Source organism: Macrotis lagotis, chromosome 1, assembly GCF_037893015.1.
Source record: "Macrotis lagotis isolate mMagLag1 chromosome 1, bilby.v1.9.chrom.fasta, whole genome shotgun sequence".
Lineage (NCBI taxonomy): Eukaryota > Metazoa > Chordata > Mammalia > Peramelemorphia > Peramelidae > Macrotis > Macrotis lagotis.
In genome coordinates this window covers 907,338,786-907,362,105 of record NC_133658.1, presented here as the reverse complement: position 1 = coordinate 907,362,105, position 23,320 = coordinate 907,338,786, and the positions used below count along the sequence as shown (strand labels likewise).

Below are 23,320 nucleotides of genomic sequence, written 5' to 3'. Positions count from 1 at the left end.
TTTACTTGACTGGGAGTCTGTGAGTCCTAATTCCTTAGAGACAACAGCATGTAACGCTCCCACACCTCATCACTACATAACCCTGGGTGCATTTTAAGGCTCCCAAACAAGGAAGCTGGTGTTCCAGATCAACTGAAGCTAAGAGGACTCAGTGGTCCTACCTCAGGGCTGGGATCCACAGCCAGGTTTCCTCTGACAGCAAAACTTCCCTTAGCATCTTTAGAGGTTTCTCACTTCCAGGACTTGCTGTTGTCCCAATTCTCAATGATGTGAACAGAGAGCTCTGAGCTGATACCTCCACCATTGCTCCTGGCTCAGGGAAGTCTCCTCTGGCCAGGTCTATAGAGACTGTGTCTGGCACAGATACCCCCGAGTATGGTCTCCTTCCCCAGGTCCTTAAGCTGATTCACTTGGCTATACCTGGGCTAGAATCCCCCCAAGCTCCATCTCTTCTCCATCAGAGCTGGTGTCTCACCTGTAATCAAGAACCTTTTCCAGATTCTGATCCCACTGCAAGGAGCTTCTGAGGGGCTCTTCATAAGTTCTGTGCTGACCCCCAACCTGTGACTGCTTCTCTTCTTCCCAAGAATCTCTGTCTTCCCCTACTGAACTGTATTTTCTCTGTAGAGAGCCCAAGTACAGACTCTGGAAGTGTCCCTGCTGTGCTTTGTAAACCTTAAAAATTTAGTTACAATTAAATGTCATGGCATGGGCTAGATATGGAAGTTTTATTCTCTAAGATTTACCAAGATGACTGCCCCCCAAATAGAGAGAGAAAGGGAATATTTCTCTATATGCAAAGGATAAGGGAAATAAAACATTATACTCCTTGGAGACCTGTCTTTAATGTTGACCAATATTAGGAGCACAATTCCTTTTCAAAGACTTTCATCCTTATACAATACTATCTGGTCTAAATGAGAATGAAGTGCTATCTCTCTTCCTGGATTTGAAGCATAATGAATGTAGGACAAATTTTCTGACTTCGGAATCATTTGTCTCCCAGAGTATGTTATCAACACATGGGGAGATAGCATTAGAAAACAGAAAGAAATGACTTTTTTAAAACAGGAATATAAATTTGAACTGCATATTAAATTTTCTAATTTCTCCATTTTGATCAAAGATGACATCATATGAAATCAATGGTAGATCAACTAAAGAGGTATAGAAAAAATGGACAAAAATGAGGCACTTATTGGAGGGAGAAATAACATATCTTGGAGACCTAGGGATGCTAGAAGAATGTGCAGGCAGCATAATGGTCTATGAAAGGGCATAAGGATGAATTACATATTTACAGAGTCAAAAGGGAACAGTCTCCTTTGCTTAAATAACTTGTACAAATAAGCACAAGAGGGAGAAAGTAAACAAAAACACAACATCCTGGCTCCATTTCTTTTTAATTCTGAAGACAGCTGATGTACTTCTATAAATCTGGGTGTATTGTGATTTTAAGTGTTCATGGGTCTGCTCCCACAAAATGACGCTCTCATACAACACATTTTAATAGGGATTTATTAAACCAAACAAGGAATAGAACAGTAAGACAAACGACACTGACACAAACAATGCAAAATTACACAGAGTATTAAAACTATGACAATAATTATTAAGATAGAGGAAAAAGAAAAAGAAAAAGAAAAAGAAAAAGAAAACATCACCACTTCGGGGGAACACCGTCTCTCAAAGTCAATGCTGGAGAAGCCCTGGATCAGTCCAGCTGAGACCCGAAGGGAATCCCAGGCAACTCGTCAGCAACATGGGAGAGGCTTCGGTGTTTTTCAATCCGAAAGTGATTTTTATACATTAGAGGACAAAGAAAGCATACAGCCAAGGCTTGGGCTAAGTTCCAGTATTCAGTAATAAATTTAAAAAGCCATCTATAGATTGCGTGACCTGCTGAAGGCCATGTGCTCGTAAACAGCATATTCTTAATTAAATTGTTTATCCTGAAGGAGGTCACCAACTTCTTTCGAGAATAAACAGCTCCTGGAATGGCTAGTTCCTGGAGTTACAGCTGCCAATAATCAGTAGAGTTCATGGATTGCTCAATCAGGCCTTGGATGGTTAGTATTTGAAATGATCTTATAAAATGGGTAAACTGATTTTTCCCTTCACTGGGTTGAATCAAAGACCAGGCTTTTCCCCAGAAAATTTAGATTCCTTATAGAAATCACTCAACACAAATTTTAACAGGTCAAAACTTTTAATTTTGACCCTTCTTAAATCATGGAAATTACTAACTTGTCACACAAAGAACTTAATTACAAATAGAAAATCTGAAAACCAAACCAGTTTTATGCAAACATCCCAGTTTTATACTTGGCATTATTCATTTATTTCCCCTATTTGGATGATACTGTTCCACTAACAAAAATAACTACAAAACTAGTGAAGATTCCACTATGTAAGTTAAAATTGTTTTTTTCATATCAATTTGAGTTGCAACATATACATTTGATAATCATTTTAGAACAGTATGCATCTAGTAGGTGATTTATAAATAAAACTTAAATTTTTGCTTATGTTTAAAACAATAAAAAAAAATCTTTGGTGAAAAATGAGTTTCTCTAAAAAAATGAAAAAAGCCCCACTGGCCATTCTTTTTTGGACATACTTAGTTGACTAACGTTCCTTTTCTTAAAATAGAACAGTTATAATAAAGAATCGTACCCTGATGTCACAAAATCTTTATTGAAATTTATTTAAACATCCCCTCAGCATTTTGAAAAGCTAAAGGATCTTAATTCTCAAAGGAACATGTAGCTTACAACAAATCCCAAGGGTATATACTAACCTCGATGGCTATTAAAGTTTAGATGGTTCTTAGCAAAAATGGCAGGAATTAATTTTATTTTCTTTAACTGATCACTTGACATCATTATAGAAATTTACTATAAGAACCAGGGATATAAAAAAGGGAAATTTTCCTTTTTTATTTAGATGACAGTTTCCAGGTAAAGCTATGTCAATGACCAGGTACTTTGAGTCAGATTTTAAGTGCCAGATGAGACACGTTTGGAGAATGGAGTTAGGAAAATTCAACCTTAGATTTTGAAGTAGAATCCTTATAATTTTGGTAGTTATTTTTGTTAGTGGAACAGTATCATCCAAATGGGGGAAATAAATGAATAATTCAAAGTCATTTTCCTAGTCTTTCCCAAGGAGTCTGTCACCTGTAGTATATCCAACCACACTGTGTAGCTGGTTTCTAGGACCTTAGTCCAACATAAACTTACCTGATACATGGACTCCCCCTTAGAGAGTAGGTCAACTTTTAGTCTCTTGTGGTCTCTGATAGCACATTCACATGATCATGAGTGAATTCAGCTCCAAAGGAACAGAATATGTCATTCTATCAAGTCTACTTAAAAATGAAATACAATAAATAGAAACTTAGGCTGTTAAAAAAAATACCCAATAATCCTAAATTGCATCTAAAACCAGTTTTACAAAAAACAAAATTTATAGAAAAGTTTGTTCAGTGATTAAGCATGTTTAAGATACTTCTAAACACAAACTATTACTTTAAAATCCTTTTAAACAATAAGAGCATCTGAGGTTGACTTTAAAATAATTTCAACAGATGTTTCTAATTCTAAAAGAAATAAAACAATCATAAAAAAATCATATTTCCAAGTGATTTTCCAAGTAGGACATCACATCAATTTCATTAAACATAATGTTTTCACACTCAAATCGTATTTCATAGAATAGCAAAAGCAGCATTGAGATTTTCCTAACTTTCACCTTATAAACATAATGAATTTTACTTATTTTTATATTTACCTACTTCTATTCAAAAATACTCATATTGATCTCAAAAAAGAAAATGAAATTCTTTAGGAATGGAATTATATACTTTTATGGAATTATATACTTTTGATAAATACATCAAAAAAATTCAGATCAAGAATGACAAAGTCCTTTCTACTGACACTAATTTAGTTTAGGTGCATTTATCAAATGACAAAATGTTTCACAAATATTCAATTTACACTTTTGTACCTTGAAAAATAGAATCATTTCTAGGAGAATTAAAAACAGGGACATAGCTAATCATATAGACAAGACCTAGGAAAACTCAAATAGAGACATTCAAAGTCTCAATTCATCACAATAGTTGGGCTCAAAAGGGGATTTCAAGTCACATTCACCTAGAGCAGAAGGACCATTATCAACAATTAACTTTAAGGGGCGGCTAGGTGGCACAGTGGATAGAGCACCAGCCTTGGAGTCAGGAGTACCTGAGTTCAAATCTAACCTCAGACACTTGATAATTATCTAGCTGTGTGGCCTTGGGCAAGTCACTTAACCCCATTGCCTTGCAAAAACTAAAAAGAACAAAAAATAAACAATAAACAAAAAATAAAAAACAAAAAAAAAAACAACTTTAGCAGTAGTCCTCTTCACTACTGAACTATGATGCTTAACAGTTGTGCTAAAAGAATTCTACTAATCTGAAGATAGGTCATACCGTCTGAGTGCTAAATAACTATCTCCAGAACGAAAATCCATATAAAAATAGCAAAATCTGACAATGGGGAAACTTCAAAGGTCCCCAAGAACACACTAATTAAATAACTCGGACAAAATAGTTAACATCAAATTATTGTGCTAAAGCAGCTTACAGGTTGTAACATTAAATTCACATCTTAAAACATCTTGTTCTTATTCAGCCTTAAATGAAAAATAAATCTTTAAAATTTAAACTTATCAAAACCAAATTTATGTAAAGCATTTTCAACAAACTTATCTTTTGGCAAAAAAGAAACTTATGAAGCACATCCCAGTTTCAAAGATTCTACACAGAAAATTCTTAATAAGCATGTACAAGGATTACAAGATTTTTTGTACTTCAGTTAGTAATCTCAAGAGCCTTAATGATAGTATAGTGGTCATTTTTTTCAAATCAGGTAATCATTGTTACTCTTAATTGGGGAAACTTTCACAAATGTCTCCAATTGAGAAAAACAATTGGGGCATTAGTACTATACATATAGCAAGATCAAATCAGTTATATGCCCAACAGTTTTATCCCACATGCAAAATGTCACTACTCACATTTTAGGACTAGATAGTTATTATTTTAGTTACAAAAAGCAATAAAGAAAAAATACATAAGAGATTTATTTCACTTAAATTTTGTTAATTCATTCTGTTTATTGTCAACAGTATAATTTAATCTCTTATTTAATGTCTTTACTAGGACTCATAGTTGATACAATTATTTACCAATATTGAACATTTAGCACACTGAAAATACCATGATCACAACTATGCATTTTAAAATTTTTAAATTTCTTAATTTAATTTCATAAATTTTTTTAATTACCTTGCATAGAATATCAGTTCATTTCAATTTGGTAGAAGGTTTACCAAGATTGTGCTGACCTCATTGCAATTTGCCTGTGAAACCTGGACCCTCTACCAGCACCACATCAGGAAACTGAATCGCTTCCATTTAAATTGTCTTAGGAAAGTTCTGAAGATCACCCGGCAGGAGAAGATACCAGACACTGAGGTTCTTTCTCAAGTTAAACTGCCTAGCATTCCAACATTACTACAAAGAGTGCAACTATGATGGGCTGGACACATAAGAATCTCAGACATATGCTTGTCAAACACACTATTTTATAGAGAACTCACACAGGGCAAGCGCTCACAAAGCAGGGTCAGAAGACACCCTGAAGGTCTCTCTTAAGAACTTTGAAACTGTGCAGCCTGGGAGACACTGGCACAGGACCACCCAGCATGGCATGCCCTCATCATAGAGGGAGCTGTACCCTGAGGAAGGCAGAATTGCAGCAGCTCCAGGGAAATGTGACATACATTCATTTAGAGTACCCACCCCAGGAGTTCACAGGTACTATTTGTGCCGAACCTGTGGTAGAGCATTCTGAGCTCCTATTGGTCTGAACAGGCACAGCTGGACATACTGTCATTTGTCTCAAACATAGTGATGTCATTTTGATCTTCTTCAATAATGAAGGACAAGAACCAAATTTCATATACACACAAACACACACACACACACACACACACACACACACACACACACACAGATATAGATAGCTAGTGAGAGAAATATAGAGATCTAATTAAAAGAAATCATAGAGTTTAATACATTTCTTAATCTAAGTAGTCTTGATCCTTTTCCCTTCAGCACGAAATTTTTTGTTTCTCTTAAATCAAACCAACTATGGTCTGATAGCATGTGGTGTTCAAGGGAATTGCTTTGCTGCTAGCAAGGTGTGGCTATCTTCAAAAAACTTCCTATATTTATCTCGAACTCTCTCTATAAGTTAAACACAATTTACTAATTGATATTTTAAAAGAAAACTTATCTTTGCTGTTTCTAGCTAAAACCAAGTCATCATACTATTAAAAAATTTCTATTCTATTCTATTCTATTCTAGCATGGAACTAGGCCCTGAAGTCTTAAAAAATGATCATATCCTAAATTGGATAAAAAATCTGTTATTGCTTTTTAATTTGAAATTAGTCTTTATTAAAAACTAAATCCCAAGCCCAAACAAATAAAAGGAGTAATTCACATTTTAGAACTTTCATTTCATTTAGACTGGGGCAAGAAATGAATTCTATTGTTCATGAAACTTATTACTTTTTTATAAATGTTATAAAAATGGACCATTAGATTAATAATTTAGCATTCCATGTTATATATATTTTTAAATAGTTAATATCAGAACAGGATTTTCATCTTTTATTCTGACACCAAAGGCAATTACTTCTTGAGAGTTCTTCAAATTAGTGCTGAACTTATTTTTATGATGTTAGGATTTTAATTTTTCCCCAAAATATAGGTACATTTTAAACTATTTCAAATCAGGGTTCCATATTCCCCAAAAGATTTTATACCTTATCTTTTGATTAGAGTTTTCAATATAGAAATATTTTCAAATTTACCCCAAAAATCAAATTATAAAAATTTTCAGAATGTATTCAAAATGCAGTCAAAATCTTATACATAGCTCACAAAAGTAGCAACACAACATTTTCAAGTTATCTTCTGATATGTATAAGGTGAGGAACAAGACATTTCTTAAAATTAAATATACAGAGGTAGGAAACATAATTTGTAGCAATCCCTCTTATTCACTCTGTCTTTTCTTTTATAGAGTCCCCATCCTGGTCCCAGCCCTCATTGCTCCTTGCCTAGACAGTTTTTAAAACCTCCTCCCTGATCTCTTTAGCTCCTGTGTTTCCCTTCTCCATTCCAATTTTCACACCAGAGATAAAGTAATCTTCCTGATGTCCAGGTTCACACTTGCCACTTTTTAAAAGCCTTCAGTAATGATCCATTGTCTATGAAGTAAAATAATCATTTCTTGGACTGACGATCTATCATTTGGCATCAACTCAAGGCAGACTGCAAGGGGAATAAATGAGAATCGAACCTAGAAATCCTCCCAAAGGATTAAAAAAAAACTGAAGTATTAAACCATTAATAAATTTAGTCAAGAAAAAGAGGTGAATCTTTATTGAACAACAAAGTCATCTACTTTGTTCTTGAATAAATTGCCACTTTATGAAGTCCAAGACCACTTTAGCTGATTTGGCTCTAGGTCAAGCCAGGTGCTTATTGTGGCCCATGGAACACAAACAAACCTCAGATTGTCTTTCGCCCAGCTGCTCTATAGACACAGCAAAAACATCTTGGACTTGTGTGTTTTAGTTTTTGAACCTAAGTCTTATACTCTTTAATTCTAGATCTCTGATGAAAAATTGGTTTATCAGCCTCTAGATGGGTTTGCAAGCCCCCCCTCCAGGTTGGTGTCTCCCCACTTATAAATGTAAGGGCAGGCTCTGTGTGAAACAGCCTAGTCCACTTCTAATTGCATCTGCCTTTAGGCTTTCACAGTTGTGTAAGCAATCAGAGTAAAGACTATTCTGGGAAGGCAGGTCTGGTTATCTCTCTAAGGGACTGAAGAAATTCTCCTACTTATGACATTTTGAAAAGGGAGTTTTATATGTCTAACTATCAAGTCAGAAGAGGTGACAGCAGTACTGTTGCTAATTGGATCTATGTCAGTTCTGAAGTAGAAGAGATCTTATGGATGGGTTAGAGAATCATCAAGTCATCAATGACAACTTTATGTACTAATTTGTAACTTCATTAGTTGGCCACAAAAATTTTATGATTCTTTGTGAGATTTCTATAAATCTTGTTTCCTCATTAAGCTCTTCATAGGTGTTTTTAATGATATCATCCACCCAGGGTTAGCAAGATCCTGGAGGATAAAACTTCATGGATAAAACTAACATTTTGTTATTTCACTTTTCACCTAAGAAAATTATGCATAACAAACCCAAGTATAAGACTTTCCACTTAACCACCATAAATTTGTTCCTCTCTTCTAAATAATTGGGAAACTTTGGGATCTAGGCTATTAGTTCTCCCTCCCAGTGCTGAGAGTGATTAAGGGAACTTTCTTTAACCACACTCTGTTTGGCCCCAGAATGAAAATGGTAAGGCAATGTCCAGGCTTTACTGAGAGGCAGATTAAGCCTCCACAATAAGGAAAAAACTTCTCAAACAAGTGGATCTGGACAAGAGGTGCATGGGCTGCCTCAAAGGAGAGTATGTTCCTGTACAAAGTCATCTATTGCTGAATGGCCTCATGATCCTGAAACTTTGGATATCTGCACAATTAGCCTGCAGGTGACAGTGTTCTACAAATATGATAGATATGCACAGTAATCCCATCTCCTTATAATACTGCAGCAGGGGACAATTTGAGGCCACACCAACCCCTTCTTATAATTGGACCTGTGAGAATTATTTTACCCTTACATATAAATTATTTTCTTCTCTCTATAAAAACAGATTTGTTTCATAGTATTTGTGATCCCAGTTGGGATTTTATTGGCAAAAATATTGGAGTGGTTTGCCTATTCCATCTCCAGCTTATTTTGTAGATGAGAAAACTGAAGCAAACAGAATTGAGTGACTTGCCCAGGGTCGCACAATTAGTGTCTATGGTCAGATTTAAGCTCAGGTTTTCCTGACTCCAGGATGTTCTATCTATGGTATCACCTAATTGTGCCATAAAAACAGGACATGAATAGTATATATCTAAAACCATCAGCAAGCACTATTTGTAATGAGGATAAAGTAGAAGTCTTCTCAATAAGTTCAGGGGGTGAAGAAGGATGCTCATTATCACTACTATTATCCAGTATTGTAGTAGAAATGCCTGTTATGGGAGTAAAAGAAAAGTCAATAGATGGTACAAGAAGAGGCAATGAGGAAAGAAAACTATAACTTTTTGAAGACAATATGATGGTATACTTAGAGAATCCCAGAGAATCAATTAAAAAACTAGTTGAAATAATAATGAGCAAAAGTGCAGAATATGAAATAAACCCACATAAATTACCAGCATTTCTATATATTATTACCAAAATAATTTAGTAGCAAGAAATAGAAAGAGAAATTGCTTCCAGAATAATTGCAGTCAATATAAAATGCTTGGGAGTCTACCTGGCAACACAAACCCAGAAGTTATGTGTATACAAATACAGAACACTATTCACACAAAAATAGTTAGATTTAAACAGGAAAGATATTAATTGCTCATGACCAGGGCAAACCAGAGCGGGCAGCTAGGTGGCACAGAGAACAAAGCACTGACATGAACTCAAGGTAACCTGGGTTCAAATCTGGTCTCAGACACTTGACACTATCTGTGTGACCTTGGGCAAGTCACTTACCCTGATTGCCTCGCATCTAGGGCCATCTCCTATCGTCCTGATTCATATCTGGCCCCTGGACTCAGATGACTCTAGAGGAGAAAGTGAGACTGGTGACTCAGCACAGCACCTGCTTACTACAATCCAATTCATGTGCTTGCCATAGCATCGTTTCCCTGATGTCATGGTCTTCTTTGAGAACAAAAGACAAGCATCACATCACAGGGTAGGCCAATATAACAAAAGAGGTAATTCTACCTAAATGAATTTACTTATTCACTGCCATATCAATCATACTACCAAAAATTTATTTCATGAAGCTAGAAAAAATAAATCATCTGAAAAAATGAAAGGTCAAAGAATATCAAATGAGTCAGTGAAAAATAACATGAAGAAAGTAATCAAGCTATACCAGATCTCACAATGTATTCGAAAATAGTAATCATCAAAAACAATCTGGCACTTGCTATGAAATACAATGATGGGTCAACAGAATAGGCATAATTTAGGAACACAGTAATCTAGTGTTTGATAAACAGAAAGGAAAAAAAAACAGAAAGGGTCAAGCTTTTGGAACAACGTTATTTGACAAAAGTTGCTGGGAAAGCTGGAAAGCAATTTGGCAGAAGCTAGCTATAGATTGTGAACACTTGATCAAAACTTTTACTTTTATAAATAATAGTCAAATAACTGTAGTTCAAATTTCCTCGTAACTTTAGGCAAAAGTGGAAAAATCCAGTTCTCTTAAGGTCAGAAATTAAATTCTATAAAACAGGATTAGCATGGCTAATAAAATAGTAGTCATTTTTAATACAATTCGGCTTAAGTACCACTACTAGGTCTGTATTCTAAAGAGATCACAAAAAAAGAAGGAAAGACCCACATATACAAAAATATTTATAGCAACTTTTTGTAGTGGCAAAGAACTTGGATTTGAGGGGATGTCCATCATTTGGATGCTGAACAAATTGTGGTACACAAATGTGTTACACAATGAAGTATTCTTATTCTGTAAGAAATCATGAGCAGCTAGAATTCAGAAAAACTTGGAAAGACTTACATGAACTGATGGTGAGTAAAGTGAACAGAACAGTACATTGTAACAGCAACAGTAATTGATAATCAGCAATGATGGGCTTAGTTCTCAGCAGTACAAAAATCAAAGACAATTTTAAAGGAGTTACGATGGAAATTGCCATCCACATCCAGAGATGTGAATAGCTATGAAGTCTGAATGTAGCCCAATGCATACTATTTTCCATTTTAAAAAAAATTGTGCTTTTTTAACCCTCATGGCTTTTGTTTCCCCTTGTTCTGATTCTGCTTTCACAGCATGCCTAATATTAAAATATGCTTCATATAGTTATGTATGTATAACATTTATCAGATTCCTTACTGTCAAAGGTGAATGGAATATTACCAGTAAAACCCTCACAGGGTTAATATTCCTAGTGAAGTCCTCTCAGAGTTGAGAAATATTAAGAAAAAACATACTATTATTGTTGGACAATTCCTAGAAAGACCTTGCATTCTAAAGGAAGTTCAGAGACTTCTGCTTTATGTTAAGACTATTTTTACAAACAGTCTAACCAAGGACATTATGTCATTAAGATAGTGATGAAGGTCCCAAGTTGCCTCACCATCTGTTAGGAAAAATATGAAAACATTTCATTGTTTTCTCTGTGTCTGTTGCTGGAGTAGATTTTCCCAGAATAAGATTGTGCTTCCGGAGACTCAGCCAGTGGGTTAAAGGAGAAGGTGGTTAGGGAGGGGGATCTGCATTAGAATCTATATAATCTTGCTTAACTATCCTTTGGGTGCAAACTGTTAATCCTTGCCATTATCTTGAGAAAAGAAAATAAACTTTCTTTTGCTCAGACAAGTCTCTGCAATTTTTTAGTGGATTTTTTATCCCATACAAAGGTAAGAGGGGAAGGAAGGGAGAATAGTGTTGAACTCAAAATCTTACAAAAAGAATGCTAAAAGCTATCTTTGCATATAGTCAGAATAATTAATTAATTAATTAAAATAATTCATTTTATACTCTAATGATATGCAAGATGGAAAAAAGTTGTTAACATGACATACAAAAATTTACCAATTTGCACAACATAACCAAAAAAATTACAACTTAAAATTTAAAACAAACCCTTTATAAGGTGATCTCAATTCAGTTAAATGCATGCTCAAATTTCCCTACAGATATATTGTCACCAATGTCATCATTTATCATTCACATTTAAAATGATCAGGTATGAAGCACTTAATCTCAATTAAGGAAATAATAACAGCCGTTAATATTTATTGTGTTTGCCCTCTGCCAGGCACTTTACAATCATATGATTTTATTTCATGTTACACAAGTTTCAAATCCCTGCACTTTCTCAATTTGTCCTAATGCTAAACAGTATAATAAATTCTGACTTATCTTAAACATCAAATCAGAAGAGATAGTTTTCACTTAAAATGCGACCAGAAGAAATTTGATTCCACCTAGATTTATTTTCTAAATGTTACAGAGGCTCAATTTATCATTTCAATTATTTGGTGTTCTATTTTAAACCTGAGCTATTTATTCCAAGCATTTCGTATTGTGGGATACAGTTAAATCCTCTACCAAAAATTTACATGATCAGCTATCAAAAGGAAAGTTGAAAATGCTCTAACTTTTGGTGGTTTCTGGCCACACCCATAACAAACCGCAAAATGACTGGCTACCTAATTAGTACAGTTTTTCAAATCAGATTCACATTCAGTTATTTCTGGATTTCTAGGAGTTGGGGGGGGGGAGGGTCAGGAACAGAAGGCTTTTGAGAAAGCAGGATTCCCTTCCCTTTTTCCTGCCTGTTGGAAGGCTGGAGACCCTCTGGTAGAGACAGGAGCACCTCCAAGAGAGGGGAGGAGGGATGAGCTGTCCCAGCTAGTTCACATGCCAGCCTCTCTGAGAACACCCACACCAACAGCACTGTCTCTCCAGTTTCCCAGGCTTAAGACTTAAGAATCAGGTTTACCTTTAAAAGATAGTCAGCGGCAGGAGGAGAAAATGGAGTCATCCAAATGGAATCTCTTCAGAGCTGGATTCCCTCCAGAATCCGTATCCTGGGGGAGGGGAGGGGAAGTATGTGAGCCTGGCAGCCCAGAAAAGTCACACTAGCAGAGGGAGGGAGTGAGGAGAGAGAGCTGAAGTTCAGAGGAGCTGGAAACCCATGCAAAGCACTTTTCCAAAAAAGATGAAACTCTTTTAACCTTAGTTTAGCTGTCGTTGGCTTTATGACTTTTTTGGCTTCCATTCACTTTTGAAATCTGCTAACCAGAATTGGTCGACTAAAATTTAGGGTCAATTCACTTTTTATCCCACCAGCACCCCAATCCTATTGACCATTGTCCAAATATCGACAGGTACTCCTTAGAGAAACCCAGACCACAGCAAAACCTGGGCAGTTTTTGCCCTCCTAGGAGAGCCTAGAAAGCACTTATCTGGGTTCAAGTTAGAACAAGAAACTGGACAACAGACTTTCCTCTTTCAAGCCCCCAAGGGCCCTTACTCACATTTTGTCCAAAAAAGCCTAATGGTTCACTTTACCCCTCCAAATTGAGTCTAAGGCACTCATAGTTGATAAACAGATCATGATTTTTGACCCTAATAAAGAGTAAAACTACATTATGCTAACCTCCAGAGTTAATAGTATTAGATTAACTTGTATTATATTTTTAAGGCAGAACAACAGAGATTTTCTGAACATACAAGTTTGAGTTTTTATGAATTCTGTGGCCAGAAACTGCAAATGAATGGGGAGTTCAGCTTTGGGACTGCCAGCAGCCAATGAAGTTACAGGAGAGTTCTCTCTTCCTGATTTCAGGATGTCTTCCTCATGTCAATCTGATTAGTTGATCTCAAAATGAAAGAAAGACAAAAAGTGATAAAAGATCAGGATGTCCAGGCCTTGGACTCACAGATTTCCAATAAATATGAGATTTTCCTCTCCAGGATGTCTATGTCATCCTGTCACAATAGGGAATTTTCATTTTTTGCACTCTGATTTGAGGGAGAGAAACAGACTTTGACAATTTAAAACAAACACACTCATATATCTCATTGTTCACAAGATCATTATCTCATAGCTTAAAGCAAGACAAAGTCACTATTTGCAACATAATTTAGATAGCAAATCAAGGGATCATAATATAATTCACTTGTCAGATCTATAGATAAGGGATGAATTTAAAATCAAACCAGTTATACAGCACATTATGAGATATAAAATGGATAATTTTGATTACATTAAATTAAAAAGTTTTTACACAAAAATCAATGTAGCCAAGATTAGAAGAAAAACAGGGAATTTGAGTGGGTGGTGGGTAAAACTGTACAGTCAGTACTTCTGATAATGGACTGATTTCTCAAATATATAAAAATTCAGTCAAATTTATAAGAATACAAGTCATTTCCCAATTGATAAACTGTCAATGGATATGAACTCAGTTTCCAGAAGTAGAAATAAGTGTTATATATATATATATATATATATTAATATGAAAAAATGCTCTAAATCACTATTGATTAAAGGAATGGAAATTAAAACAACTCTGAGGCACTACCTCATACCTATAAGATTGATTAATATGACAGAAAAACTAAATGAAAATTGTTGGAGGGGATGTGGGAAACTGAGACACTAAAGCATTGTTGATGGAGTTGTGAATTAATAGAACTACTCTGGAGAACAACTTGGTACTCTGCCTTATGGGCTCTAAAACTATGCATACCCTTTGTCCCAGAAATACCACTATTAGGTCTGTATCACAAAATAAGACTAAACAAAGGAAAAGGACCTATATGTATAGGAATATTTATAGCAGATGCATTTGTTGGGACAAAGAATTTGAAATGGAAGGGTTTTGCATCAGAATGGTTCACCAAATTGTGCCATATGATTATATTGGAATATTATTGTGCTATAAGAAATGACAGATAAATGGTCAAAGGATATGACTGGGCAGTTTTCAAATGAAGAAAGTAAAGCTAAATATAAGCATATGAAAAAATGCTCCACTAGATGAGCAGAACCAGAAAACCATTGTACACCATAACAGCAACATGGGGGTGATGATCAACCTTGATGGACTTGCTCATTCCATCAGTGCAACAATCAGGGACAATTTGGGGCTCTCTGCAATAGAGAATACCACCTGTATCCAGAGAAAGACCTGTGGAATTTGAACAAAGACCAAAGACCTTCAGTTTTGGAGGAAAAAACCTATTATCTTATTATGTAATTTTGCTATCTCTTATACTGTTCATCACATTCAACTGAGATCAATGTATATATCATGGAAACAATGTAAAGACTAACAGAATGCCTTCTGTGGGGGATGGAGGGAGGGAAGCAAGAATAGGGGAAAATTGTAAAATTCAAAATAAATAAAATCTTTCTCAAAAAAAAAGCAAAAAGAAAAAGAAAATTTCTCCAATTCACACTTGATTAGAGAAATGAGAATTAAAACAATAATGAGGTATTATCTCACACCTATTAGATTAGCCCAGATGAGACAAAGGGAAGATGATCAATGTTGGAGCGGTTGTGGACGATTGGGACATTGATGCATTGTTAGTGGAGTTGTGAATGGATCCAATCTTTCTGGAGAGCAATACTGAACTCTGCCCAAAGAGCAATAAAACTGTCCATATCCTTTGATCCAGCAATTCCAATTCTAGGACTATATCCAGAAGCAATTGCAGAAAATGGGAAAAGTTCTACATGTTCTAAAATATTGATAGCAGCTCTTTTTTGTAGAGGCAAAAAAATCAGAAATTGAGGGGATGCCCATCAATTGGGGAATAGCTAAACAAGTTATGGTACATGAATACTATGGAATATTATTATTCTATAAGAAACAATAAATGGTCAGATTCTTGAGAAGCATAGAATGACTTACAGGATCTGACGCAGAGTGAAAAAAAAGTAGAGTCAAGAGAACAATGTACACATCAACAACATTATGAGATGAGCAACCTTCATGGAAGCAGCTCCTCAGGACAGTTCAGAGAGCTAGGGCAACTGTATTTCACAGATTATGGATTCTGTTATCCCCAACCAGAGGAAGAAAAACAAAACACATAGAAAAAAACACCCCTACCGAATTTGATGAACACTTTATAAAAATTATCTCTTAAGGATCTCTTTCCCCTAACAAAGTAAAGACTGACAGATTGCTTTCCATGGGGGGCGGGAGGGGAGTAAGATTGCGGGGAAAATTGTAAAACTCAAATAATATCTTTAATAAAAATTAATTTAAAAAAGGATCTATTTCCCTTAATCCTAATTCCTCATACGAAAAATTACTAATTTGTAAATAGGTTTAACAAAATATGTATTTAGAATGCTAACCTAACTGTTCCCAACTAAAGGGAGGGGGGTTGGGAAGGGAGGGGGAGAGAAACTTTGTAACTTGGAAATATGCATGTACAAATGGATGAAAAATGAAAGGAAGGAAGGAAGGAAGGAAGGAAGGAAGGAAGGAAGGAAGGAAGGAAGGAGGAAACTGGAAATTGAGGGGATGCCCAGCAATGGGGGAATGGCTGAACAAGTTGGGGTATATGAATGATAGGGAATACTTTTATAAGAAATCATTAGCAGGTGAATTTCAGAAAAACCTGAAAAGACATACATGGAACAAGGCTGAGTACAATGAGCAAAATCAGGAAAACATTGTACACATTAACAGCAACATTGTGTGATGATCAGCTCCAATACACTTGGCTCTTCTCAGCAATACAGAGATACGAATAACAAACTCTAAAAGAGAAAAATTTATCAAGTCTTAACACTGAAGCATACTGTTTTCATTTAACTATTTTTACTTTTTTCTTTCTTGTAATTTTCCCATTTGTTCTCATTTTTCTTTCCCAGCACGACTAATTTGGAAATATATTTGACATAATTTTGCACGGAGCACCTACATCAGATTAACTGGGGAGAGGGGAGGGAAGAGGAAGGGAGGGAGGGAGAAAAAGCTGAAACTCAACATCTGACAACAAAATGAATGGCGACATGTAATTGGAAAAAATAAAATGCAGAAGGAAAAAGAAAAGTTATTGACCTCTTTCCTTCCAAGGAGCATGTCCCAGGGGAGAACAAGGGCCTATTCCTCCTCAAATTCCTGTCCATGGCCACACGTCCTGGCACAAAACCTATAAACCTTAAAAAATATCAGCTTCAATAAAATGACAGAAAATATAGGTAAGACATGAAGTTTTGCCATCTGTCCAAGATGATCACCCCAATCTACTGAGGGGGAATCTTCATCTAAAAAGCAGGGGCAGGGCTAGGTGGTACAGTGGATGAGCACCCACCCTGGAAGGAGGAGGACCTGAGTTCAAATCGGACCTCAGACACTTACTAATTACCTGGCTGTGTGAACCTTGGACAAATCACTTAACCCCTTTGCCTTGCAAAAACAAAAAAAAACAAAAGCAGAAAGGATAGGGTTAATCATTAACTCCTTGTTGGCCTGTCTGGGAAGACTGCCCTCTAATGAGGTGATCCGATTGCGCCTCCAAGACTATCACCCCTCTACAGCACCATCGAGGCATCGGGCAGGGCCGGCCCCCCGCGCCCCATAACCGTCTGCGCCGCAGTTAATGCCCGGAGACGCGGACCGGGCAGAGGCGAGTGGTCCTTAGGAATCCGCCTTTTTAGCTGGGATCCCCGGAGCGTCCCTTAGAACTCCCCCATCTTAGTGCCCCCCACAGGACCCCCCGGCCCCCAGCTCTCAGTGATGCCCCCCGGGGGCGGTGAGGAGGGGGAGGAAGCGTCGCCCCCGGGGGAGGGGCCGCCGGGAGAGCCGGGCTGGGGCCCCGGAGCAGCCCAACAGCCCCCCGGTCTGCCCCGGTCCCGTGCTCAGGGAAGACGCGGCTCAGGACTGGGGAGCCGGGCGCGGGGGAGCCCCGGGGGCCCGAGAGACGCGGGCTCTGCGGGGGGGGCACCTGGACCCCAGCTCCGAGCGGTGACCCCCGGCTCACGTTGTTTGGAGCCTGGAAATGCGGCCAGTTAAGTGGCAAAGGCTCCCCCGGGCTTGGGGCTCGGAAGGTCTGGGTTCAAATGCTGCTCTTGCCCCCCTCCCCTTAATACGGCTCACTTCTGTTCCCTCAGCGGGGACTCATTTTTCCCAATTGTAAACTGGGGACGTTTGAGTCAGGGATCTCCAAGGTCCTCCCAGGGCTGCCCCGACCCCCACCCCGCGTGGCTCTGCTGCCCCCCTCCACGTGTGCCCACCACCCCGCCACAGCCTTCCCGAGTCACGGCTGGTCCCCCACAGAACAGATTCTCAGACCCTCTGGAGCCTGGGCCTGGCACAGCCTGGCATCGCCCCTCCCTCCATTCAGTGGGGCGGGGCTCAGGGGCCTGGGTCTCTCAGGGGACCAGGGGACCCTGCTGGCCTCTGCCTTCTCCCTCCCTTCAGCCTCCATCCTGGCTGCTGACGTCTGTTCCAGATGTTCCTCTGGGTTGTGCCAAGCCCATCCCTTGGCCCCGTGGGCAGCAGCGTCACCTTGGACATCCAGGTTTCTCAGGGCAGGTCCTCAGCCTTAGAAACACCCGACCAGAGCGCTGATCACAGTGCCCCTTTGGGAGAGCAGACCCCCGCAGATATCCCGGAGAGGGTGCTCCCCAGAGGCTCCCTGCTCATCCCCAACCTCACCCCCAGCGACATGGGGAGCTATATGATTCAAATTGCTAATTCACAGAATGGTCCTGATGGCTTGAGGCCATTTACCAGTCTCTGTAAATGCTACCCATCCCCAGCTCAGGTGGTCACTCCAGCACCCTCCCTCAGTCTGGGGTGAAGACCACCCCAAAGTTTCTTACCCAGGGAAAAGGGAGAATATGATCCCTTGCAGAGTACAGACCAAGGAGGTGAGACCCCAAACTCAGACCACCCTGGTCTGAGCCAGGAGAGCTCAGAGGTCCCCAGTGTCTGAGGCCCTAGACAGTATTTTGGGGGATAACTTCCTTCTTCCTGCAGTTTTCCCAGGATATGCTGGCTTCTTCCGGAAGATCACCTGCCCCAAGATACTCAAGTCCATGGGGCAGGCAGAGCATTGTTGAGGGGCAGTCTCTGACACTCCTGAGCCAGCTGGGCCCAGTAGAGTTCAAGTCCGGAGTTCCCACTCAAGAGCCAGAAGGCTGGCTGCCGGGCAGTGCCCAGGACCATGTGGATGTCTTCATGCTGGGAGAAGGACCCCACAGGGAGGATGGCCAATGGCATGGCTGGAGTCACAGGGCTAGTCAGTGGCTGAGGCAGGATTCCTGACCTCATGTCCACCATTCCATGCACTACTACTACTACCACAGAGGGTTAAAGTCAGTGAGCACCCCAACACCAAGAATCTTCAAGCCCAGTTCAGATGATCATTTACCTGAGACGTTTGGCTCACCAGGCCTGGGTTGGACAAGATGCCCTTTGAGGCCCAGAAACAAGAATCCCAGAGGCCTCTGGGGGATTTCTAGGTTTGAGGGTATGTGGTCTGTGAGGACGGTGGTCAGTCCAGTATATCTGGGGGAGGGGGTTTCTTATATGGTGAGCATTCAGGGTCAGAGTCTGGAGCCAGCATTTGGAGAGAACCCTGAGGTCATCCCCATTTGTCTTTCCTGTCCCTCAGCCCCTAGGCACAGAATGTTGTGGGAAGAAGGAGGACATAGGACTCATCTGTTGATCCACAAACATTTATTAGACACTTGCCGGGTGCAAAGGAAGTGGGCTGGGAATCTGTTAAAAAAAAAAAGGCAAAAACAAAAGTTGTTTTGCTTAAGGAATATACATCCTGCTGAGGAAACCTATAAACATGTATGTGGAACAAATATGAGAAGAAGAATCTGTCCACGATGGATTGTTTCCTGGGGAGAGGGAATTTCTGGGGGAGACAACCTCTCCACCAGTGCCAACTGGCTCCTTGTTTGCAAATGCTTACAGAGTTCTTCTGGGCACTAAGGGGGTGGCACTTGCCCAGGATTAAGTTGCTGGTATGTGCTGAGGCAGAATTAGCACCAAGCAGGCCCTCTTCTTAGGGAATGCACTAATATAAGATGGCATCAGGAAAGGTTTCCTGGGGAAAGCCCTGTGTAAGGGGTATCATGAAAGAAAAGAGGGGAATTACAAGGGGGAGGGTGGGAGGAAGGCAGGCAAGGTTGGGGGACATGGCCCACTCTTCAGCACAAGACACTGTAGAAGTTGGGACCTGGGAAGGAAGCTCAGCCACTGGGCTTTCTAAAGAGCCTGGGAGGAAAGAGAACCCAGTGAGAGGAGCTGAGACAAAGAGCACAGGAGGAGCAGGGTGGCCTCAGTTTCCCTGCAGAGCCTTCTCAGGCCTGGAGGCAGCACTGGATTGCTAGAAGGCTGGGACCAAGGAAAGAAGAGAGTTCTAGACTTGGGATCTGGCTTCCTATTCCAGCTCCAGCATTTACTATGTCACCTCACATGACACCCCTCAGCTCCATGACTCTCCATGGACTTGTCTGTAAAACCAGGGGTACTACTCCCAGCATTCCCTGCCTCTCTGGTTTTCCTGAGGAACAACCTTTCAAGTGTGATGGAGATGGGAAGCATCACCTCTCCTTGGATGTTCCATTAGCTTTTTCTGCTCAATCCAAATCAATAAATGAATTGGGCAGCAAGGTGGTCCAGGGGGAACAGTGCTGAATCTTGGCCAGAGGGCTCTAAGTTAATTTGAGGAGGGGCTGTCAGCTGAGGCAGGGGACATGAAGAAAGGGTTCATCGGGGAAGTAGAAAGTGAGCTGGGCCTGGCAGGAAGACGATATCTGCGGGGATCCTCCAGTGCAGATGTACAGGGAAGGAGGGTGTCAGGTGACAAAGGAAGGAAGAATCCCTAGACTGAGTAAATGCTATATTAGCTCTGGCTTGCCCTGAATAACTGTGATGGAAGTCAAGTGTGCTGGAACATAGACATGAAGAGGAGAGGCAAAATCCACCCAGAATGTTAAAAGAGAGAACACCTGGAAAGGGAGTGCTTCTCCCAGCTTTCTGTGGGGATGCCTGAAGGCCAGGAGGGCTCTTGTTGGGGTCTTGGCTTCTGGGTTTGTTTCTGGCAACAGGGAGCAAGCACAAGGCCTCTGGGCTTCCCTCCCTTCTCCTGCTGCTGATGGTCCCTAAAGGCTCCTGACCCTTTCCTGGGGTGTTTGTGCTCCTTGCTCTGGCCTCCTCCATGTTTGCTGTCCATCCCTTCTGATCCGTTGCCTGGGCTTCTGGCTCATTGCTCCCCAGGAATCTCAGTCCCCCATCTGCTGTTCCTCCTCTTCTCTAACATGGAGCTTTCCTTGGCCTGGTCAGAGCTGAGGCTTTGGCCCATGAGAGGACCTAGAACTAGAAAAAGCCTCAGAGACTATGTATCTCAGCAGGAGGGACAGGGGACAATGGCTGTACTTTCCAACAAAATTTCTTTCATTTCATCCTATGCAAAACAAAGCAGCACAGTATGGTGAAAGGACAGGATTCAATCACTGGAAGACCTGAAATCAAGACTCTCCATGAGATAGGAAAGACCCTGCCAACTGCTGTAGCAGTGTATTGGTCTCTTGAGTAACTTCCTAAGAAAAGATAGGAGTGACTCAGGAGTCAGAAGCCCTCAAAGTTTTGCTAATTGCTGACTCTTTAATCTCATACAAGTCCCAATATGGGACCTCAGGTTTCTCCTCTAACAATGAGGACACTGACCTTTATCAGGGATTCTTAGATTTTATAAATGTGAAAAAATTACAACTTTTCATTAACTTTTGGTTTTCTTTATAATCTTTCTGTTTCATTCTGTGAATTTAAAATCATGACTCTGAGATGGAGCCATAGGCTTCCTTAGACTGACTGCCCAAGAGACCCATGAGACAAGGAAGGTGAAGAACCAGTCCTAATGATCTCTGGGGTCCCTGACAGCTCTAAGGCTGATACCCTCTAATTCTATAACTGGGATTCAAGACTTGGAGGTGGCAGAGCCTAGGGCATACTTGTAGGAAGATACTGTTTGAGTCTGGTTGAGGATACAACTCTGGTGGAAAGGAGTGGGATGAGATAAGGCTGCAGAGGAAGGATGACTCAAAAGGCTGCAGGGGTCTAAACTTCAGTTAAAGGATTTTGACCCTGAAAAGGAAGGTAACAGTGAGCCCTGAAGGATGAGAGGAAGGGAATGACATGACCAGATCCACAAACACTTCCTAATGTTTTCCCAGTGATGTATTGGTGAGCTGGAGGGGCCAGAGAAAGCTAGAGAAATTCAATCTTGTAGGATGACTGAATCCTTGATTTAATGCTGGAAAAGGCCCTCAGAAGATAGTACAAATTTCTCATTTAACTGATGAGGAGCCTGAGGTCTGCAGATTGAGTCTTGGCCAGGTACACACAGGTAGCAAGAATATGAACCCAGGATCCTCTGACTCCAAATCCAGGGTTCTTTCTACTGTAACACATAGGATAAAGAGCAGTGTCTTGTCTCCAGGAGCCTGTGTGCTGCTCCCCTCTCCCCATGATCCATAGCACTTTTCTTAACTGCTCAGGCATCAGGATAAAGCATGTCAGCAAGGCCTTGCTATGTCCCTCTCTCCCTCCAGCCAAAGCCCTCTTAGGGAGACCTGCCTCTTTATAAAAACCTAATAGCTCATGTCTATAAAGCACCTTATGTTTTATAAAAAAGCTTTATAGAGATGGCTCCATTTGAACCTTTCAACAACTGTGAGGTGGGCACTATAAATCCCATTTTACAGGTACAGGGGTTAAATGACTTGACCAAGGGGGCAGCTAGGTGGTGTAGTGGATAAAGTACTGGTCCTGAAGTCAGGAATACCTGGGTTCAAATCCGGTCTCAGACACTTAATAATTACCTAGCTGTGTGGCCTTGGGCAAGCCACTTAACCCCATTTGCCTTCCAAAAAAAACCTAAAAAAAAAAATGACTTGCCTGCAAGTCACACAACTATTATCTTTTTGAGGCATGATTTGTACTCCAGCCTTTCTGATTCTGATTCCCACACTAGTCACTCAGCTGTGCCAGGCACAAGGTCCACAAGGGCTTCCCAAGGCAACTTCCAAAAAGTTTTACTGTGGCCTGCATATCCTCACCACACATCAGAGAAGGCTGGCTGACCTCGGCTTTGCCAGATTCTTGGCCAATACCACATGGCCTTAATGGATAAAAAAATTTTCTTTAAGGCAATGGGGTTAAAACTTGCCCAAGGTCACACAGCTGGAACATTCTTTCTCATGCTAAACTTAATTAGGGAAGGAGTGGGGACTCTACCAAAATGGGGAAGAAAAATAATCAGGAAAAATAAATATTTCTAACCTAGTCCTCTGCAAATTAATCCTTAGACAGCTCAGGAAGGATGACCCAAGGATGGAGTCATGTGAGCCTGCTGAATTTGCCCCAGGAGTTGATCTGGGATACACAGTGCTATAAAAATTATATTTAATAAGGTCCTTGAAAGAATGGATTGAAAATTATAGACTAATAACTTAATTCTAAAGTACTGGTGGGTCGTCTTTCCTCTTGTCCAGAGTAAATGACCCCACTTCCATGAGCAAACTTTAGTCCATCCTAT

At 39.8% G+C, this 23,320-nt stretch overlaps 1 protein-coding gene across 6 annotated transcripts in view; it reads right to left on the bottom strand.

Annotated features, from left to right (window-relative positions):
* The window catches only part of LOC141509656 (cell adhesion molecule CEACAM1-like), a 40,329-nt gene extending 26,617 nt beyond the window's left edge, over positions 1-13,712 (bottom strand). The window contains exons 1-3 of one of the 6 annotated variants that reach the window (XM_074219354.1): positions 12,732-13,712; positions 9,742-9,812; positions 476-3,367 (exon numbers count right to left, since the gene is read on the bottom strand). In XM_074219354.1, coding sequence (XP_074075455.1) covers positions 476-539 — 64 coding nt within the window. In that variant the 5' untranslated portion in view covers positions 540-3,367; positions 9,742-9,812; positions 12,732-13,712. Of the gene's footprint in view, positions 1-475 lie in introns of all 6 variants that reach the window. The other 5 variants (XM_074219352.1, XM_074219351.1, XM_074219355.1 and 2 more) reach the window with 5 other exon arrangements.
* Between the last annotated feature and the right edge of the window lie 9,608 nt (positions 13,713-23,320).